This window comes from Pelophylax lessonae (assembly GCF_965119305.1).
Source record: "Pelophylax lessonae genome assembly, chromosome: 6".
Lineage (NCBI taxonomy): Eukaryota > Metazoa > Chordata > Amphibia > Anura > Ranidae > Pelophylax > Pelophylax lessonae.
In genome coordinates this window covers 185,714,654-185,733,723 of record NC_138773.1, presented here as the reverse complement: position 1 = coordinate 185,733,723, position 19,070 = coordinate 185,714,654, and the positions used below count along the sequence as shown (strand labels likewise).

The window sequence follows — 19,070 nt, the reverse complement described above, 5'->3', positions numbered from 1 at the left end:
GTATGAGGTGAGATGGAGATTTGAGATATGCTGAAGTCTCCAAGGCGTATAGTGGATATACCCCTTTAAACAGCCCCTTAATCAGTTTGTAAGAGATTTTTGTGGAGGAGCGGCCGCAAACTATTTGAGGCATTCAAATGATCTTAATTAAATTGGTACATCCCACTATAGAGATGAGCTGCGACTTAAAATGTGAAATCGATGGAACCAGGTTAAGGGTAATAAAATCAACTATTTTAGGAGAGATCGTAATAACCAGGTATTTAAACAAAGAAACAACCTTCATATGGAGGAAGTAACCTGTGAAGATTACTGGAAGGGGATCTAAAGGGAGATGAAGTAGACTTCTCCCAATTCATTTTAGTCCTTAAAAACCTCCAAATTTTGTAATAAGGGACATAGCCTCTTGGAGGGGGGATTGTGTATAGTACAGGAAGAGGAGCATGTCGTCTGCATACAGAGCGAGCTTCTCCTCCTCCTGGCCTCTACAAAACTCAACTATTGCAGTAGCACCCTTGCCTCATCCCTTGCTGTAGCAATAAAGGAGGAGAAAAAAGACTATTTGCACAAATCGAAGCCTGGGGTTTAGCATATAAAAGACAAACCGAAGATCCGGAATTCTTACCAAACCCAAACTTCTCAAGAACTGCCAAAATGTACTCCCATTCTATGCTGTCTAATGCCTTAGAGGTATCAAAAGCAAGAAAGGACCCAGAGAATTTGTTGGGACTCGTGTATTTAAAAAAAAACAGTCTAATATTAACTGCAGTAGATGGTTCAATCTATTAGCAAGAGTTTTATCTAGCTTCCATATCAACTGGAAGAAGAGAAAAAGGTTGATACCAATTAACTGTTCTAGAGTCTTTATCTTTTTTATGGATTACAACTATAGTGGCATTATACATAGAGTCAAAAAAATAACCTAACTTAACCTGTATGCCTCATTAGGTAGAAGAGCATCCCCATATTGTATGTAAATTTCAATGTGCAAACCATTACAGCCTGGAGACTTAGAATTAGGAACATCGAAGTATGCCTTATCCTCGCTACTCAAAGATGGCATATTAATGTGATCCAGGAATTATTTTTTGGTTTAGATATTTTGGTTTAGATGCGTATTACTCGCTATAAAAATGATATAGAATACTAATAATGTCAGAAGAAGTAGTATGAATATGCCATGTATTGTCTCCAAAGCTACAATATGAATATCTGATTGCTAAGATTGGGCAATGCGATAATCTGCCTGCCTTCTCCCCTTCCTCCCATAACAGACATTTTTGAAAAAATTATATATTGGTCGCCTTTTTTTCTATCAGCTTTTGAAGGGTGCTCTGCCCTTCCGTCCATGCTGTCAGGTTTCTTGGAGAGGGGTTGCTAATATAATCTGTTCCAGCTTTTAATACCAACCTTTGAGCCTGTTCTTTCTGGTGGTTGACTTAAAAAAACTGACATCTTTAATTAGAAGGTCTTGCAAAAATGCTTTTATTGAGTCCTATTATACATTTCTAAAGGCCGAGCCATTATTTATCTCAAGAAAAAGAGAAATATCGGACATAATTTGAGAATGAGACTGAAAATAGAGGCAACCAAAATGGGGTTATTTGCCAGCTCCTCTGTATAATAAGCTGGGTAGGAACCATAGTAGTTACCAATAATGAATAATCCAAAATCCCCCTTGGTTCTAAAGTAACAGGAGAGACACATGGCAACATTTCAGCAGTACCCAACACTAAATAATATGGGAGAATGAGTTGTTAGATTTGGAGTGGCATGTAAATTGGATATCATCCAGATAAATATGACGCCAAATGTCCCGCAGCCCTATTTCTCCACATAATTTTCCAAAAGGCACCACAGGGACTGAAAGTAGTGTAAAACGGTTATCAGTATAACAGGAAGAGATTGATAATCCACAATAAACTTCGAAAAGAGGCATATATCCTCTGGTCTTTACAGAGGGAGCAAATAAATATTAGCAATAATGCACTCTAAATCAAAAAAAGAACAATGAATAAAAATATATCTACCCTTAAGATCAATCTCAACATGTCGAAAGAAGAACACAACACCATGGCAAACCAAAATAGAGACTCGCCAAGAATGTGAAGAAAAATATGAGTGAAATGCATTTTGAACTAATCGTCTCTTGAGCACATGCTTAGTTTCTGCAGTGGCATGGGTCTCCCGTAAGCAGATGAGAGAGGAGTGAAAAGATAGCAGATGATAAAATACAGCTTGGCATTTAAGCCAATCATTCATCCCCCGAACATTCCACGTTATTAATTTAATCATGTGGCCTACCATGAAAGAACAGCAAAAAAAAATTATATTATAAAAGCAAGAAACACTGATAGAAACCCTAACAAAATTTTAAAATGCTGGATGTCTAGAGCATCAGCTGCAATGTTCTTTGGGCCAGGTTTGTACTTTAGAGTAAATTGCTAGTTGAATTAAACACCCTGATGTCCTGTCTAGTTTGGCTGTGGTTGCATGCAACTTATCAATATTAAAATTAACCAAACTCTTGCTCTATGTTAATATACTGTATGTATCTTTTAAGGACTGCAGCACTCTAAAATCCAAACAAAAGATACGTAAAAGTATATATATATATATATATATATATATATATATATATATATATATATATATATATATATGTGCACTGTTTCCTTTAGGTGCTCATAAATTGAACATACCCAAAAAAGTTATTTTTTTTTCAATTATTAAAACACATCAGATGAATAAATAAATGTGGATTAATATGAAATCAATTAAACAAATAAAAAAATAAATGTGAACAAATAAATATAAAACGTCACAAAATTCATATACCGAAAAATATCAAACTTCTACAAATCTGCAGGAATATCCACATAATCCAATGAAAAGAACATAAATCTGTAACCCTCTGAGGCTGAGACCAGTTTACCACTGCTACAGCCATGGCTGGATCAATGTTCACTCCTTCAGAAAAGGCTATCTGACCCATATAGGTGACTGAGGACTTATAGAACTTGCACTTTTCTGATGCAACTTTCATTAATTTTTCATGCTCTTCTAGCATACTCCCAAACACAATAATGTCATATAGGTACACAAGACATTCTCTTTGTACTAGATCACTCCAAACTCCTTCCATTAACCTTTGGAGTGTTGCAGGTGCACCTCCTAAGCCTTGTGGCATGCAAGTAAATTGATAGAATTGCCCAAAGGACATATGAAGGCTGTCTTCTTCTGATCTTCAGGGGCCTTTGGAACTTCGTAATAGCCAGACTCTTGGTCTAGCACAGTGAACCAACAATTTCCATTTAAAGTCTCCACAGCTTCTTCAATTCTGGGCAGTGTATACTGATCACGCATCGTACTCCGATTCAGAGTTCTGTAATCTGCATACATATATAGATCTGCATTTTTCTCAGTACCACAATAGGGGAGGCATAGGGACTCTTACTATGCACAACAGTCCACTGGATTTTCATCTAATGTAGTATCTGTCTTACCTCATCCATATCCTGGGGTCTATCTTGAAAGGAAGTAACATCAATTAGTCCAAACGTATGTTGAGCACTCTTAGCTCAGCTTGCATCCATAATATCATCTGTAGCGAACATTTCTACCAAATCTGACAATTGCCGTGTCAGTTCCTTGTTCCAAAAGTATGGTAACTTCAGGTAACTCAAATCGAATTTGAGAGTAGAAGCTGTATTTCTGATTTAGACTCTGTATTCTTCAACATAGGGGTTAACACCCAGCACAGGGTAGCAGTTCGCTACAACTTGGTGAGGACCAATCATGACAGGATAGCGAAAACAATTTTTCACAGTCACAGCTGTAGATAACTCCAGTCTGGCTCGTCTCCAGTCTTTTCTATCAGGGATCACCATCCGCCCTTCTTTGTTCTTCATCTCTTTAGAAGTTTCCATGGGGCTATAACTGCCATACCCAAGCAGCTCAGGGGCAGTAGCATAGGCTTTTCTCAGCACCCTTTAGCTGCGGTGGATTTTCCACTGGGCTCTCACCAATGTGTTACACCATTCCATATCACAGAGCTTTTGAAATTAGGATAGGATGTTAACTTGATCAGAAGAAACCGCTTGACCTCCTTCAAGAAACTTCTGAAAAAGCCCAATGTACTGCTATACATTTAGCGCCCAGTATCACTGGAGCTCTGTGGGAATCACCTGTGTCAGGACAGACAAGAAACTTGATCTCCATGGCAAGAACACCCTTATTTTCTAAATCCAGGACAGTCACAATTACTTGCAAACTTCCATTCTCCCAGGAGACTGAAGAGAGGTATGCTGCTCAAATACTTGTACTGGTAGTATGACAAAATGACAAAAACCTGGAAGCCTTTGTAAAACAGAGCTAGGCTGTAACTGACGCAACAATAGTAAAATATTAAACATAGGAGCACTTGCCAATCAATCCCTTGAACAGAACATGTGGTCTCAGACTTTCTCTCTCTCCACTTCACTTCCTCCTTCTTGCTTATTTTAACCTAGCCCCAAGAGACAGGAAGTGATGTACACACATAACTCACAGCACACCCAATTACAAATGCAGACAGTAGAGGGCAGCAGGTTCCTACACCTTATTAATGACTGTTACAATAGGCAGATTAAGCTTTATAGAAAGTCAAATGTTTTTATCAAGGATAGACATGACCCATAGGCTAACAGTGATAAAGGGAGAGAAAATCACACACACTGTGCAATACTATTCAGCCAGAACAACAGCCTGCATATGCAATGAGCACATTTTTGACTGGGTAAAAGTAAGACCCCCGTCACACTTGTACAACACATGGTAATGAGTGGCACTTAATTATTTTCCTGTTATTAGCATAGAGTGGAGACACAGTGTATTTACTTTATCAAATGGTCTCATCTGTATTTTGAATCTAGGTGCACAAAGTAAAATATTAGAGTTCAAGAGATAAAGGTATAATTGTATATTACAGTCATTCCTACATTTTAAGGATTCAGTCTAGGCAGATTAGCCTCTTCACCAGTTTGTCATGATATTGCATTATGTTATTAAAAAACATAAAAGGTGACCTAAAATGCCTAAAAAAATATAATCAAATTTATGATGAAAACAAGCAATACACGTACATTTATTTTGATGTGTGGGACGGCAATTGACAGTCGAGGCCGTTCTGTGCTTTTTGGCTTTGGATACAAATGTTTTGTGAAATCACCCAGGAGTTCTCTTAAAACCTGTGATACATGGTGAAGACGGAGTTTTGATGTCTTTAGAAACTCACAACGAAACCTTTCATCTTCTAATATTTTAGCAAGCTTGCCATGGAATAAGCACGATGGATCTGTGTTATTGTAGAGGTTTAGTATAGTTTCTTGAGTGGCGTATTCTTGTAGACGGACACCATGTTCCAGGAAAAGCTTTACAAAGGCAGGCTTATTATCAATCAGTGCTGCTGTCATGACTGGATGCAGATCTGAGGGCTGGGAAGAACAAATCACAATTAATGTACTAAAGACGCTACATAATGGAAGAAACTAACAAGCCACTGTAAAGGACATCAACGTGGGTTGATTTTAAATGCTTTATTGTCAACAATAAATTCCATTTGGTTCAAAGTGACCCAATTATGTGGGACACACAGCTAACTACCTTTTATAATAATAATTGTGAATAATAATGAGTTTAACTGCTGTCAAAAAATATGCAAACGCCTCTCCCAATTTAGCAGTGTGGTGCCCACAGTCACTGTCATCTGAAACTTAGATAAAAAGCAATCATTTAAGCAGGCCATACATGGATCGAAATAGTTCGGCAGGAACCAGACAAATTTGAATTCCATGTATGGGCAGGCTGTTGTACATAAGTTATTCCACAGTATATATTGATATATATATAGCCAGCAACATTGATCAATGTATTCTGATGGCAGGGAAGGCTCCCTGCCATCAGAACACAATAGCACAGTGGGAGTGATTCCCTCATCCACATCACATGTGTGGATGGAGGAATCGGGTCATTGTTTTTCATTCAACCCACTGGTTGAATAAAAAAAAAAAAAACGGTTCGTGTATGGCCTGCCTTAAACCTAGTACACACTATCAGTTTTCTTTCGTTCAACCCAGCGGATTGATCCCACCTCTCCCTCCTGCATTGTTTATCGTGGTCTCTATGCATTTATTTTTACATATATACTGCATTGACACCAGAGTTTTTTCATGAATTGTCATTTTGTCCCTGGGATGATGGATGGGATACCTGTCCATCTGATATGTCAGTGGGTGATGTGCATAGGCAAAGTATTTTTTTAATGTTTAATGCTTTTCTCACATGGATATTGTGCATTCTGCTTCTTTGTCTTACATAGTTTCATACATTAGTGGACATGACTTCAGTAATATAATATCTACGGTTATGTGTATTGGAGCAAAGGAATATCTTTTCTGATGTATATTTTTCCCTTATTATACATGTATATATTAAAAAGGGAGACACGTAGTATGAAATATTTAACATGTTTTACATCTAAGTTTTTTTTTAATTGTATAGGGTCGTTTCGTCTGGGAAGATGGTAGTGAAGGGTGGCAGGTATCTTTATCCAGCCATCCCTAGACCAATGTCCTAAGTATTTACCTATTAAATTTGAACTTTTTTTTATTTCAAGGTATTTTGTCTTCCTTTGGTTTATACAAATGGTTTTTATTTACGACCAAATGAGAATAAGCACTCCTCTTACAGTGATAATTTGTGTTCAGGGTTTTTCTTTTTCATTGGTTTATACATGTGTATGCATTGTATACATATTCTCTTGTATTGTTTGTACATATTTAAAAGTTTTTTTATTTTTATTACATAGATCATATACATTGTATTTTATATGCTTGTGGGTGATCTCGCTGGGCTGTGAAGCCATGGAGTTGGGAACATTATGATTGGATCCACCTGTGGCTTCTCAGCTATAAGCACAGGTGTGTATAAATGCATTTGCTGACTTTGAGCTGTATGTGCATGTTTTATCCTCGATTTTAATGGATCTAAAATAAAGTTTGAATCTTTTTAATGCTGGATATTGCCGCCACCTCTTCTTCATTTGCACCCCCTCCCAAAAAAATGTCAAAGAGGAACGGGGCAGGAGATCTTAAAAATGGAACGTCTCCTTTAGGGTGAAGTTCCGCTTTATGTCTAATTTATTACAATGTTAAATAATCTGGTTATTCTTAAGTAAAAACTCTTACCAGACTGCATTTGTTCTCATCTAAGTTCAGCAGTTTGAATTCTAAATGGTTGGTAAATTGATTGCTTGGTTGGACAGATTGATACATTTAAAGCTAAAGTTTAATATGTAATTTTCTTTGGGATACAGAACAAAACAAATTAGTTGTGTGAAATAGTGTGTATCCCATTACCTGCAGCTGTGTGTTTCTACTAAAATGCTTCCTGGATGTGCCTCTTTGGAGCCACATGATACCGCTTTCAGTATCTGACTTCTATCGCTGTAAGAGTTAATTGCAACCACTGCTACTGAAAAAAGTTGCACAGTGCACTCCCCTCCTTCTGCACAGTGCACTCTGTTCCCTCCTGCCCTTTCAGCCATCAACAGAACTCAAATTTTTACATTCCCAAAATGCAATGTATGTTTTGTGAATGGGTGGTGGAGCCGCTGAATGACAGGATTCCACTGCCTATTCACAGAATGCAATGTATTGTGTAGTGTAGTAATACGAGTCCTGTGAATGGCAGGGAGGCCAGAAGGGGGTGGATTAGGCCTTGTTTAGACTTGCTTTGCTGTCTAAAGCATGATCCATGTTCTGTTCGCTCTTTGAACTGTCTCCTTGCTGCCTGTGTTAGCCCCCTAATTATCAGACAAGCCTGCCGTACCCGCAAGCATTGTGCATTTTTTTTTGGGGGGGGGGGGGGGGTTACAGGGCAGCATTATTCACATGAATGGGTCATGCTTGGAGGGCAGCACCACCTCCTGTGTTTTGACAAGTGGTATAATTCCTGCTGTGGCAGTGTAGTATAGCTTAGCAGCCATGGCATCTGTACATCCCCAGGGGTTGCCTCAGCAGCAACAGGGGGAGCAGTTGAAGGATGGTAAAAACGTGTGACCCAACTGAAGGGTTTAAAACAATTCTACTTCAGTGATCAAACGTGCTGACATGCCCCATGCACAGCTAATTACTGGGAAGATCGGTGTATTGCTGTTCCACTGCCTCCTACTGACACACACCCTGCAGTCTCCATCCCCAGCTCTCTATGCCCCTTATACAGCTGAGAACAGATGGCATGTGACCAATTATTTAAAAAAAAAATGTATTTATAATTTTGTTTATATATACAAACATTTTGCTTTACAATTATATTTGAAAACGAATGGGTTGTTTTTACAAGGTAGGGGTTCACATATACTTGAATGAAAATATAGTTTAGCTTATTAACTGAATAGTTAAGTTGGCCAACACACCTTCCACTGATGATCATCTATGAAAATCTCACTTTTAGCAATGTCAACTCGGTTCCATGCCACTGCCAGCTTTAGCTGGTGGTCCCAGTTTTCATGTCCTTGCTGATCAAGACTTAGAGAGGCTGGAAAAAAATAGAAAAATAGCACTAACTATAAACAGTTAAGAAAGTTAAGAAAGTGTTGAAAATTACTGAGAAAACAAACTCAGAGACATGTTATACACATTTTGCTGATAAAGAAGCCAGTTTCAGGCCCACAGTTTTGACAGTACACCCAGTCCAGTATGCTTCTTCTATCATGGACAGGTCCTTATTAAAAGGACTCAAGGAAAGGTCCTCTTCAGGAGCCAGGTCTGATGATGCTCCATTAACGCTCCTCCAGGAGGAGTCCTGCCAGTTACATGCATACCTGTCATGCAGATAGCTTAGATCTTCCCATTCCTCTCAGATTGCTGCTTTGTGGGGACTAATAATTCCCATCAAAGAAAGTTACCACATCTGGTTGATTCCACCCCAAATTCTTCTGAAATCACCGCATTGTTTACAGAACTCAATAGTCTTTGCATTCTCTCTCTCTTTCCCTTTTAGATCCCCCCATTTTAACAGATTGCAGTTTTCCCTTAGACATCTTTTTAGTGCTACTAGAGTAAAGGAAATCCATGCATGTGCATATATAAAAAAAATATCAATTTCTTCTTAAAAAATGTTTTTTCTTTATAAGCAAAACCTAATTGTTCTCTACAATATAAGTATTCTCTCTCCCATCTTTCTCCATCAGAGGGTAATCTTTTACTCCGGGGAACAAAGTTGCCAATACCATCAAATCAAAAGATTAGGGAGACACCAATTCGTGATTACATGGAAATCTTTATCCATCCTCTCCTAAGAGTATAAGATGTGCTCTCCTCTCCAATTCAACACACAGCTTCAACTGACAAATTTCCCTCATTCATTCATTCATTCATTCACCCTTTTGCCTGATAGAAGCAGAACTCAACCACCGGGTAAAGCAGCATGTTGCTGTACACTGCTTGAGAGAGACACATTTCTCCTGTTAAAGAGACCCTAACTTAAGCAGTGATTTTAGCTCTAAACAACAGTGCATTAAGGGACTGTATTGGGTTTCTTCTGTTTTCTTTCTTTCTTTATTATGCTCATATCTTAATTAGTACATTGACAAAAAACATTTACTTTTTTAGTTTTGTACATTTTTTTTCAACAAGTAGCTGGATCACCAGGTCTCTGTTCCTATTTACCTATCTGTTCTTATCTGCTTTGCAAAAAACATACCATGGTGTCTACAGTTCTCAATAGCTCAAACTCAAATTTACACTCACAGCTAAATAAGTCACAGGATTGACTAATTCCTTCTTCTGCTAGTTCTGTTTATCTGGTCCCATACAGTCCTACCAGCTATCCATTTACAAGAAATCACAATTCTTTTTCCATGTCAGGGTGACCGGCAGGTTGTGCTGTGGAGCAGAGCAGAGCGCGGGATCAGTGGCTGCGTGCGAGTGAGATGAGCGGGTGTGTGACCGACCGTGTGTGAGTGTGTGAGTAACCCCCCCCAGTAAAGCAGGCGGCGGCGAGCAGTGCTAGAACCCCCCCAGAAGTAAAAGCGGGTGGCGAGCGGGTCGGTAACCCCCCCTCCCTTGTTGCGGGCGGCGAGCGGTGCAGTAAACCCCCCCCCTTTTGCGGCAGGCGGCGAGCGGTGCGGTAACCCCCCCACACACAGAGAGGGAGAAGAGGAGACTAACAGAGCAAAGGCTGACCGGGAAGTGACAGAGGGAGGCGGGTGCAGAGAGGAAGACTGACCGACTGAGGGAAGAATCGCCATCAAGAAACTGCATGTGACAGGCTTAAAGGGGCACACACTAGGTAAGTAAGACTGGTGACTGTGATTGAACACTGACTGAGGGTGTAGTGTAGTACCTGAGTATCTGTGAGTACCTATAATTACCTGAGTGCCTGTGAGTACCTATTACTACTGTGAGTGTTGTGTGACCGACCGGGCTGTGCGACTGTGAGTGTTGTGCGACTGTGAGTGTTGTGCGACTGACTGGGCTGTGCAACTGGGAGTGTTGTGCGACTGTGAGTGTTGTGCAACTGACCGGGCTGTGCGACTGTGAGTGTTGTGCGACTGACCGGGCTGTGCGACTGTGAGTGTTGTGCGACTGTGAGTGTTGTGCGACTGACCAGGCTGTGCGATTGTGAGTGTTGTGCGACTGTGAGTGTCAAGTGAGTGTAGCGGGGTACCAGAGGGTGAGAAAGCAGAGTTAGGAAGCTAGGAAACAGCCACACAGGATAGACTAAAATTACTTTATCCCCATTAGATTCGATTAGTAGGTACAATGCCCGGCGGGTGTGGAGATGCAATCATTAGAAGGACAGACAGTGCAATCTGTCACAGGCGCTCGGGTTCGGCACATCATGGAGGGGCATTCTTCGCACTGACCACCACCGCGAGGGGCATTCTTCGATTAGATTAGTAGGTACAATGCCTGGCAAGTGTGGAGATGCAATTTGGTGTGCATCTTGTGATATGTATGCATTCCTCGATCATGCGATCGAGGGCGAGTACAAATGCGCAAAATGTAAGCACGTTGCCTCCCTGGAAGTTCAGGTCCTGAATCCAGGGAAGCAGCTGGCAACACTGAGCCGAATGTCCATACTGAAGGAGAGCCGGGATCGTTCCCATCAGACGCAGGCAGGGGCCTGCACAGAGGTGGGCAGAGTATTGGAGGTGCAGGCAGCAGAGCAGAGTAGAGGGGTGACAGTTAGGAGGGGTAGAAGGGGACAAGGCAAGGAGGCCGGTCCTGGCCTGGAGCACCCCAATAAATATGCCCCATTGCGTGATGTTGGGGAAACCAGTCAGGGACCAGCATTGCTGGAGCAGAGCGACGCCCCTAGCTGCCAGGGGAAGAACTCCTCCAATAAGGCCGGGAGAAAAGGGAAAGGAAAGACAGGTGCTGGTGGTAGGGGACTCAATCATTAGAAGAACAGACAGTCCAATCTGTCACAAAGACTGTGAGCGCCAAACGGGCTGTTGTTTAGCGGGCGCTCGGGTTCGGCACATCGCGGATCGGGTGGACAGATTACTGGGTGGGGCTGGGGAAGACCCAGCTGTCATGGTACACGTGGGTACCAATGACATAGGCAGAAGAAGCTGGAGAGTCCTAAACGATTTCAGGGACTTAGGAGCTAAGTTGAGGAATAGGACCTCCAAGGTAGTATTTTCAGAAATACTACCTGTACCTCGAGCCCCACCAGGGAGGCAGCGGGAGATTAGGGAAGTTAACAAGTAGCTGAGGAGCTGGTTGTAACGCTCCTTGCGTTTCTTATAAGGTGTGGATTTTCAGCTGCAGAAGTAGTTCCACGTCAGTGGTCATGTAGGAGATATGCTGAGATACCAATCCCAACCTCAATGACTCATCATGTATGGAAGGTCTTATTTCAGCAAGTAAATACACACAGTAATTAAGCTGGTTCCTAGTGTGACTTTATATACATGTGGTAAGACAATGATAAAGGTCTTAGGGATAGGTTTGAGTGGAAGTGGTAGGTGACAGACACTTGAGGTGAGACAGTGCAGATGGATGCAGGAAGGGTTAGCGATCATGTATGATAACAGATGACAGAGTAGCAGGTGCATACAGGAGAGATCAACCCAGTGCAGGAAATAGTAGCAGTAGCCTCAAGAGCTAGCAATCTAGTTATGCAGATGTAAAAGACAGTCCTTGCTATGCAGAGCTAAATAGTGTAAGCCTAGTACAAGTCTATAGAGATTTCCCCTGTGGGGTACTTAGCACTAATAGCGATAGCCGAAGGATCGCTCAGGAGATGCGGATGATCCAGTAGCAGGATGCAGGGATCAGCGCAGCGAGGTTCGTCAGCGAGGAGAGCTTGCAAGCATGGAAGCTTCAAGCAAGATTAGTATCCAGGTACTGGTGTTTGAACGAACACATGTGAGTGAGAACCGACGCCCTAAATAGCCATCTAGTCCGGCGCTGGGTGATGACAGCTTCAGCCTTAAAGGGAAACACACCTATATGTGTTTCTTCTGTCTAGGTAGATGGAAATCACCCGGAATAAATGTGATAGGAGCACTGAGAGTGCCAGAACCTTACATTACCCCCCCCATAAGGCCGGCTCCGGAAGGCCTCTAAGGCTGGTTGTTGATATAAGAATCACATGAGACTGGTTGCCGATGCGAAAATCGGAAGGAAAAAAAAAAATTTCTCTTTTTTTTTTTTTTTTGTTGCCGATATGAGAATCGGAATGAGACTGGTCTCCGATGCGAGAATCGGATAAGACTGGTTGCCGATATGAAAATCGGGAAGAAAAAAAAAATGGTTGCCGATATGAGAATCGGATAATACTGGTTGCCGATACGAGAATCGGATAAGACTGGTCTCCGATATGAAAATCGGAAAAAAAAAAAAAATGGTTGCCGATATGAGAATCGGATCAGGTTGGTAACCGATGAGAATCGGATCACTTGTTGTTAGGGTGTCTGCTACATGGACCCCTCACTAGAATCGGACGCATAACCATCCGAAGTAATCCTAGTAGACCTAGCAACCAATGCTTCTTCAAACATCCTCAGATCCTTCCTACATACCACCGTGCCATTAGAAGCACGTACGCAGTCAGGTGCAAGAATCTCTGTATTTTCATCGGAAGCCAGAAATGTGCTTGCAAAAATAGGAGTATCCTCAGGAGGTGGTACAGGAGGGTTTTTTGAACGTGGTATAAAGTTCACTGGAGTTGAAGGAATATCTATTCCAATATTTGTTAATTTCTGGGTGTCCTTCACTGATATAGAACGGGGACAGGGCTGGCAACAGCCTTGATAATTTCCAGGCTGTTTTTCAGGGAAGACCCTTCGGATTCGCCTGGCCTCCATTGGGAGAGCCTTAGGCCTATGGGGTCTGGTTGGGCAGAATGTAATGAAATGTCCCCCTTCACCACAATAAAAACAAAGGCCACAGATTCTCCTGTGATCTCTTTTTTCTTGTGAGGACAACCTAGCATGTATGGCACCAATCTCCATAGGCTCCTCATCCATCTCTGTAGGATCAGGGTCCAAATGGGATGTGTCAGAGTGACAAGGTCGACTGTTTGAGGCAGGCTCGGACCATGACCAGGCAGGATCACCATATCTACTAGGTCTCCTTTTTTCCTTAGGTAGCCGGGGTCTGTGGTTACCTGGAGCGGGTTTAGGAGTGGGGTCAATAGCTGAATTCTGAGAAGAACTGGATAATGGCATTTCCATTTTTTCAGACTTCCTTTCTCGTAGTCTTCTATCTATGGTGATACTGAGTTGTATCAATGTATCCAGGGTTTTTGGCATCTCTGCTCGGGCGAGCTCGTCCTTGACGGCTTCTGATAGGCCAAGCCTAAATTGGGTTTTCAGAGATGCATCATTCCATCCTGAATCAAGGGTCCATCTCTTGAATTCTGCGACAAAGTCTTCTACAGGCCTTTTTCCTTGTTTCAAGGATCTTAACTGAAGATCGGCAGTACTCTGCCTATTGGGGTCATCATATAGGCTAGTGAGCTCTGCCAGGAACAAGGCATAGGAGTTGAGAAGCTGGTCGTTTTTTTCAAAAAGAGAATCTGCCCAGGCTCGAGGATCGCCTGATAGGTAAGAAATAATAGTACAAACCTTAATGTGATCAGTAAGGTAGGTACGAGGTTTTAGCAAAAAAAGTAACTCACATGCGTTTTTAAATTCGCGAAATTTTTTGCGATCGCCTGTAAATACCAAAGGGGGATTTATCTTGGGTTCAGGGGACTGAGCAGAGGTAAGTTGTGTCAGTCTAATTACCTGCTGCGACAGAGCCTGATTGTCGTTTTTCAATTCAGCAAGTGCGTGTATTAACGCAGATACCTGCTGTTTTAATTGTGTCACCTGAGTGGCTACTTCTGCTGAATCCATTTTTTGGGTTCGTTCAATCTGTAACGCTCCTTGCGTTTCTTATAAGGTGTGGATTTTCAGCTGCAGAAGTAGTTCCACGTCAGTAGTCATGTAGGAGATATGCTGAGATACCAATCCCAACCTCAATGACTCATCATGTATGGAAGGTCTTATTTCAGCAAGTAAATACACACAGTAATTAAGCTGGTTCCTAGTGTGACTTTATATACATGTGGTAAGACAATGATAAAGGTCTTAGGGATAGGTTTGAGTGGAAGTGGTAGGTGACAGACACTTGAGGTGAGACAGTGCAGATGGATGCAGGAAGGGTTAGCGATCATGTATGATAACAGATGACAGAGTAGCAGGTGCATACAGGAGAGATCAACCCAGTGCAGGAAATAGTAGCAGTAGCCTCAAGAGCTAGCAATCTAGTTATGCAGATGTAAAAGACAGTCCTTGCTATGCAGAGCTAAATAGTGTAAGCCTAGTACAAGTCTATAGAGATTTCCCCTGTGGGGTACTTAGCACTAATAGCGATAGCCGAAGGATCGCTCAGGAGATGCGGATGATCCAGTAGCGGGATGCAGGGATCAGCGCAGCGAGGTTCGTCAGCGAGGAGAGCTTGCAAGCATGGAAGCTTCAAGCAAGATTAGTATCCAGGTACTGGTGTTTGAACGAACACATGTGAGTGAGAACCGACGCCCTAAATAGCCATCTAGTCCGGCGCTGGGTGATGACAGCTTCAGCCTTAAAGGGAAACACACCTATATGTGTTTCTTCTGTCTAGGTAGATGGAAATCACCCGGAATAAATGTGATAGGAGGCACTGAGAGTGCCAGAACCTTACACTGGTGTAGTAAGGAGGATTTTGGGTTCCTGGAGAACTGGGCCGACTTCTCAGTCGGCCACCGGCTCTTTGGTAGGGACGGATTGCACCTAAATGGGGAGGGTGCAGCCGTACTGGGTGAGAAGATGGCCATAAAGTTAGAGGGGCTTTTAAACTAGGTGATGGGGGGGAGGGTACAGATGTAGAATTAGCCAGTGGAAAGCAAGATCCAGAGGGCACAAATGGGGACATTAGCGGTAGGGTGTTCAGATCTCCTAAACCCAGGCTGGGTATGGGGAAAAATCTCAAGAGCAGCCTAAAAACATCAAATGAGGATATATGTAACCGGTCAAAATTAAAAGGTTTATATACCGATGCCAGAAGCCTGGCCAACAAGATGGGAGAGCTGGAGCTGCTGATATTTGAGGAGGACTTCGATTTTGGGGGGATAATAGAGACTTGGTTTGACAGCTCTCATGACTGGATGGCGACCATTGAGGGATATTCCCTTTATCAGAGAGATAGAGAAGGTAAAAAAGGGGGAGGGGTATGTCTGTATATTAAGAACAGTGTACAGGTAAATATGAGGGATGATATTAATAATGGAGCTATGGACGAGGTAGAATCCCTATGGGTAGAACTTCAAAGGGAAGGCACTGTGGGGAAGGTAATATTGGGCATATGCTATAGGCCCCCCAACCAGAGGGAGGAGGGGGAGGCGGACCTCCATTTACAGATAGGATTGGCAGCAAGGCTCGGCAGTTCCTAAATGTTTTGCAGGACAATTTCATGGGTGACATGGTGAATGCACCGACAAGAAACAGTGCGGTACTTGACCTACTGATTACCAACAATACAGACCTGCTCACGGATATAGAAATACGGGGCAACTTAGAAAACAGTGACCATAGGTCAATTCGTTTCAGTATTAATCATAGTAATAGGAAACATAAGGGTAATATAAGAACACTGAATTTCAAAAGAGCCATTTTCCCAAAACTGCGCTCTCTGCTAGAAAATATCAAATGGGATAGAACCCTGGGAGCAAAGAACATGGAGGTAAAATGTGAGTGCTTCAAGAGCATACTTAACAAAGGGATTGGCCAGTGCATTCCAAAGGGAAATAAATTTAAAAGAGCAAAACTAAACCCTGGGTGGCTAAACTCCAACATAAAAATGCATATTAATGCTAAAGAAAAGGCCTTCAAAAAATACAAGGCTGGGGGGTCATTGGCAGCATTCAAGCATTACAAAGAGTGTAATAAGAAATGTAAAGATAAAATCAAGGCGGCTAAAATAGAACACGAGAGACATATAGCGGAAGAGAGTAAAAAGAATCCCCAAAAAATTATTTAAGTATATAAACAATAAGAAAGCGAGGCCAGAACACATTGGCCCCATAAAAGACGACAAAGGAGATTTGGCCACAGAGGACAGGGAAAAGGCGGTAGTGTTAAATAATTTCTTCTCTTCAGTCTTCAGAAAAGAGTTTGGGGGCTACACTAACCCAGCTTGTAAGGCTAAACTAAATAACACACCTCAGGAAGTACCGCCATGGCTAACAGAAGATAGACTTAGAACTAAACTAGAGAAACTTAACATAAATAAATCACCGGGACCGGATGGCATGCACCGAGGGTTCTTAAAGAGCTCAGCCAGGTGATTGCCAGACCATTATTCTTGATCTTTAAGGATAGTTTACAGAAGGGTATGGTGCCAGCTGATTGGAAAAAACCAACCTGGTACCAATATTTAAAAAAGGGCAGAGATATATCCCGGGTAACTATAGGCCGGTCAGCCTAACATCAGTAGTCTGCAAGATTTTGGAGGGGATGTTAAGGGACCACATACAAGACTTTAGTAATGAAAATGGTATTAGTAGTAATCAGCATGGATTCATGAGAAATAGTTCTTGCCAAACCAATCTATTAACCTTCTATGATGAAGTGAGCTGCCACCTAGATAAAGGTAAGCCTGTGGATGTGGTATATCTGGACTTTGCAAAGGCCTTTGACACCGTTCCCCACAAACGCTTACTGTTCAAACTAAGGAAGGTAGGTATGGACCATAAGGTGAGTACCTGGATAGAGAACTGGCTCCAGGGGAGAGTGCAAAGGGTGGTGATTAATGGGGAGTACTTGGATTGGGCGGGTGTGGAAAGTGGGGTCCCCCAAGGTTCTGTCCTGGGGCCAATCCTGTTTAATTTATTCATAAATGATCTAGAGGAGGGGGATATCGAGTACAATCTCAGTATTTGCAGATGATACTAAACTAAGCATGCCAATATCTTCTATGCAGGATGTGGAAACCTTACAAGCGGACCTGAACAAAATAATGGGGTGGGCAACTACATGGAAGATGAGGTTTAATGTTGAAAAATGTAAAGTAATGCACTTGGGTGTCAGAAACCAGAAAGCAAGCTACTCTCTAGGGGGGGAACCTCTGGGTGAGTCTAGGATGGAAAAGGACCTGGGAGTACTGGTAGACAACAGGCTTGGCAGTGGCATGCAATGCCAAGCCGCTGCAAGCAAAGCCAACAGAATACTGGGATGCATAAAAAAGGGGATTCACTCCAGAAATAAAGAGATTATTCTCCCTCTCTACAAGACTCTTGTCTGGCCGCATCTGGAGTATGCTGTCCAGTTCTGGGCACCGGTCCTCAGGAAGGATGTGCTGAAACTGGAGACAGTCCAGAGAAGGGCAACAAAAATAATTAGGGGAATGGAGGACATCAGCTATGAGGAAAGACTACAAGCACTGAACTTATTCTCTCTGGAGAAGAGACGATTGAGGGGGGATATGATATCAATGTACAAATACTGTACTGGCGACCCTAGCATAAGGTAAAAACTATTCAGAGAAAGGGAATACAATAAGACACGTGGCCACTCACTAAAACTAGAGGACAGGCGGTTTAACCTTAAAATACGTAAGGGGTTCTTCACTGTAAGAGCGGTAAGGATGTGGAATTCTCTTCCACAAGCAGTCGTATCAGCAGGGAGCATTGATAGTTTCAAAAAACTATTAGATGGGGACCTTAAAGACCACAACATACAGGGGTATACAATGTACGGTTAACAGCAAACACACACGCACATCATAGGTTGAACTGGATGGACGGATGTCTTTTATCGACCTCACTAACTATGTAACTATGAAAGATCAATAAGAGACAGGAAGCAAGAGAAAAAGAGAGAGAGTAGGAGATAGTAGGGGAGGAGAGGGAGGAGGGGAGAGACAAAACCAGCTTTTGCTGCAGTCTGTAAAAATCCATAATTCACTTTTATTTCAGAGTCAGGAGTGTACTTTATATAAAATGCTTATTTTCAAACGTGAAATGTTTTACACATAATGAAACAACATATAAAACATCTGTTTAAAACCCATTTAAACTTTACACAATTTATATATTAGATGAAAATTATAAAATGTGTTCAATACAATAAATACCTTTAAGTAAGGCTTGAAGAATGGCAACATCAATGTCATGCTGATCATCCTTGTCTGCTTGGAAGATTGTAAGCAACTGACTATGCCTCATGATATCTTGTATCTGGAAAAATTATTTGTCTGGAGAATAAACTACAGTTAACAGCAATAAAACATCACTGTTATTTAATTTGTGTCTCCTTCACATCCTGATGAGGACAATACAACGGAGTACTTTAAATCTTCCTATTTAAATTTCAATTCAATCTTTTCTAATTATAGGCGAGAGCTTCATTTGGCAATAACATGGGGGAAAGGGGGAGACTCCAGTTCATACTTTTTCTTTTGTTATCAATGTACAAAATGCAAAGGGAGCTAGCAGAAGAGAAGTCTAAAACAAATATTTATTATAACTACACTTTGCCTGCAAACCAGCAT

At 41.8% G+C, this 19,070-nt stretch overlaps 1 protein-coding gene across 1 annotated transcript in view; it reads right to left on the bottom strand.

Annotated features, from left to right (window-relative positions):
- TRPM2 (transient receptor potential cation channel subfamily M member 2) overlaps positions 1-19,070 on the bottom strand; it is a 349,568-nt gene that overhangs the window by 158,042 nt on the left and 172,456 nt on the right. Inside the window, exons 10-12 of the mRNA XM_082260372.1 lie at positions 18,654-18,756; positions 8,456-8,577; positions 5,124-5,474 (exon numbers count right to left, since the gene is read on the bottom strand). Coding sequence (XP_082116498.1) covers positions 5,124-5,474; positions 8,456-8,577; positions 18,654-18,756 — 576 coding nt within the window. The remainder of the gene's footprint in view (positions 1-5,123; positions 5,475-8,455; positions 8,578-18,653; positions 18,757-19,070) is intronic.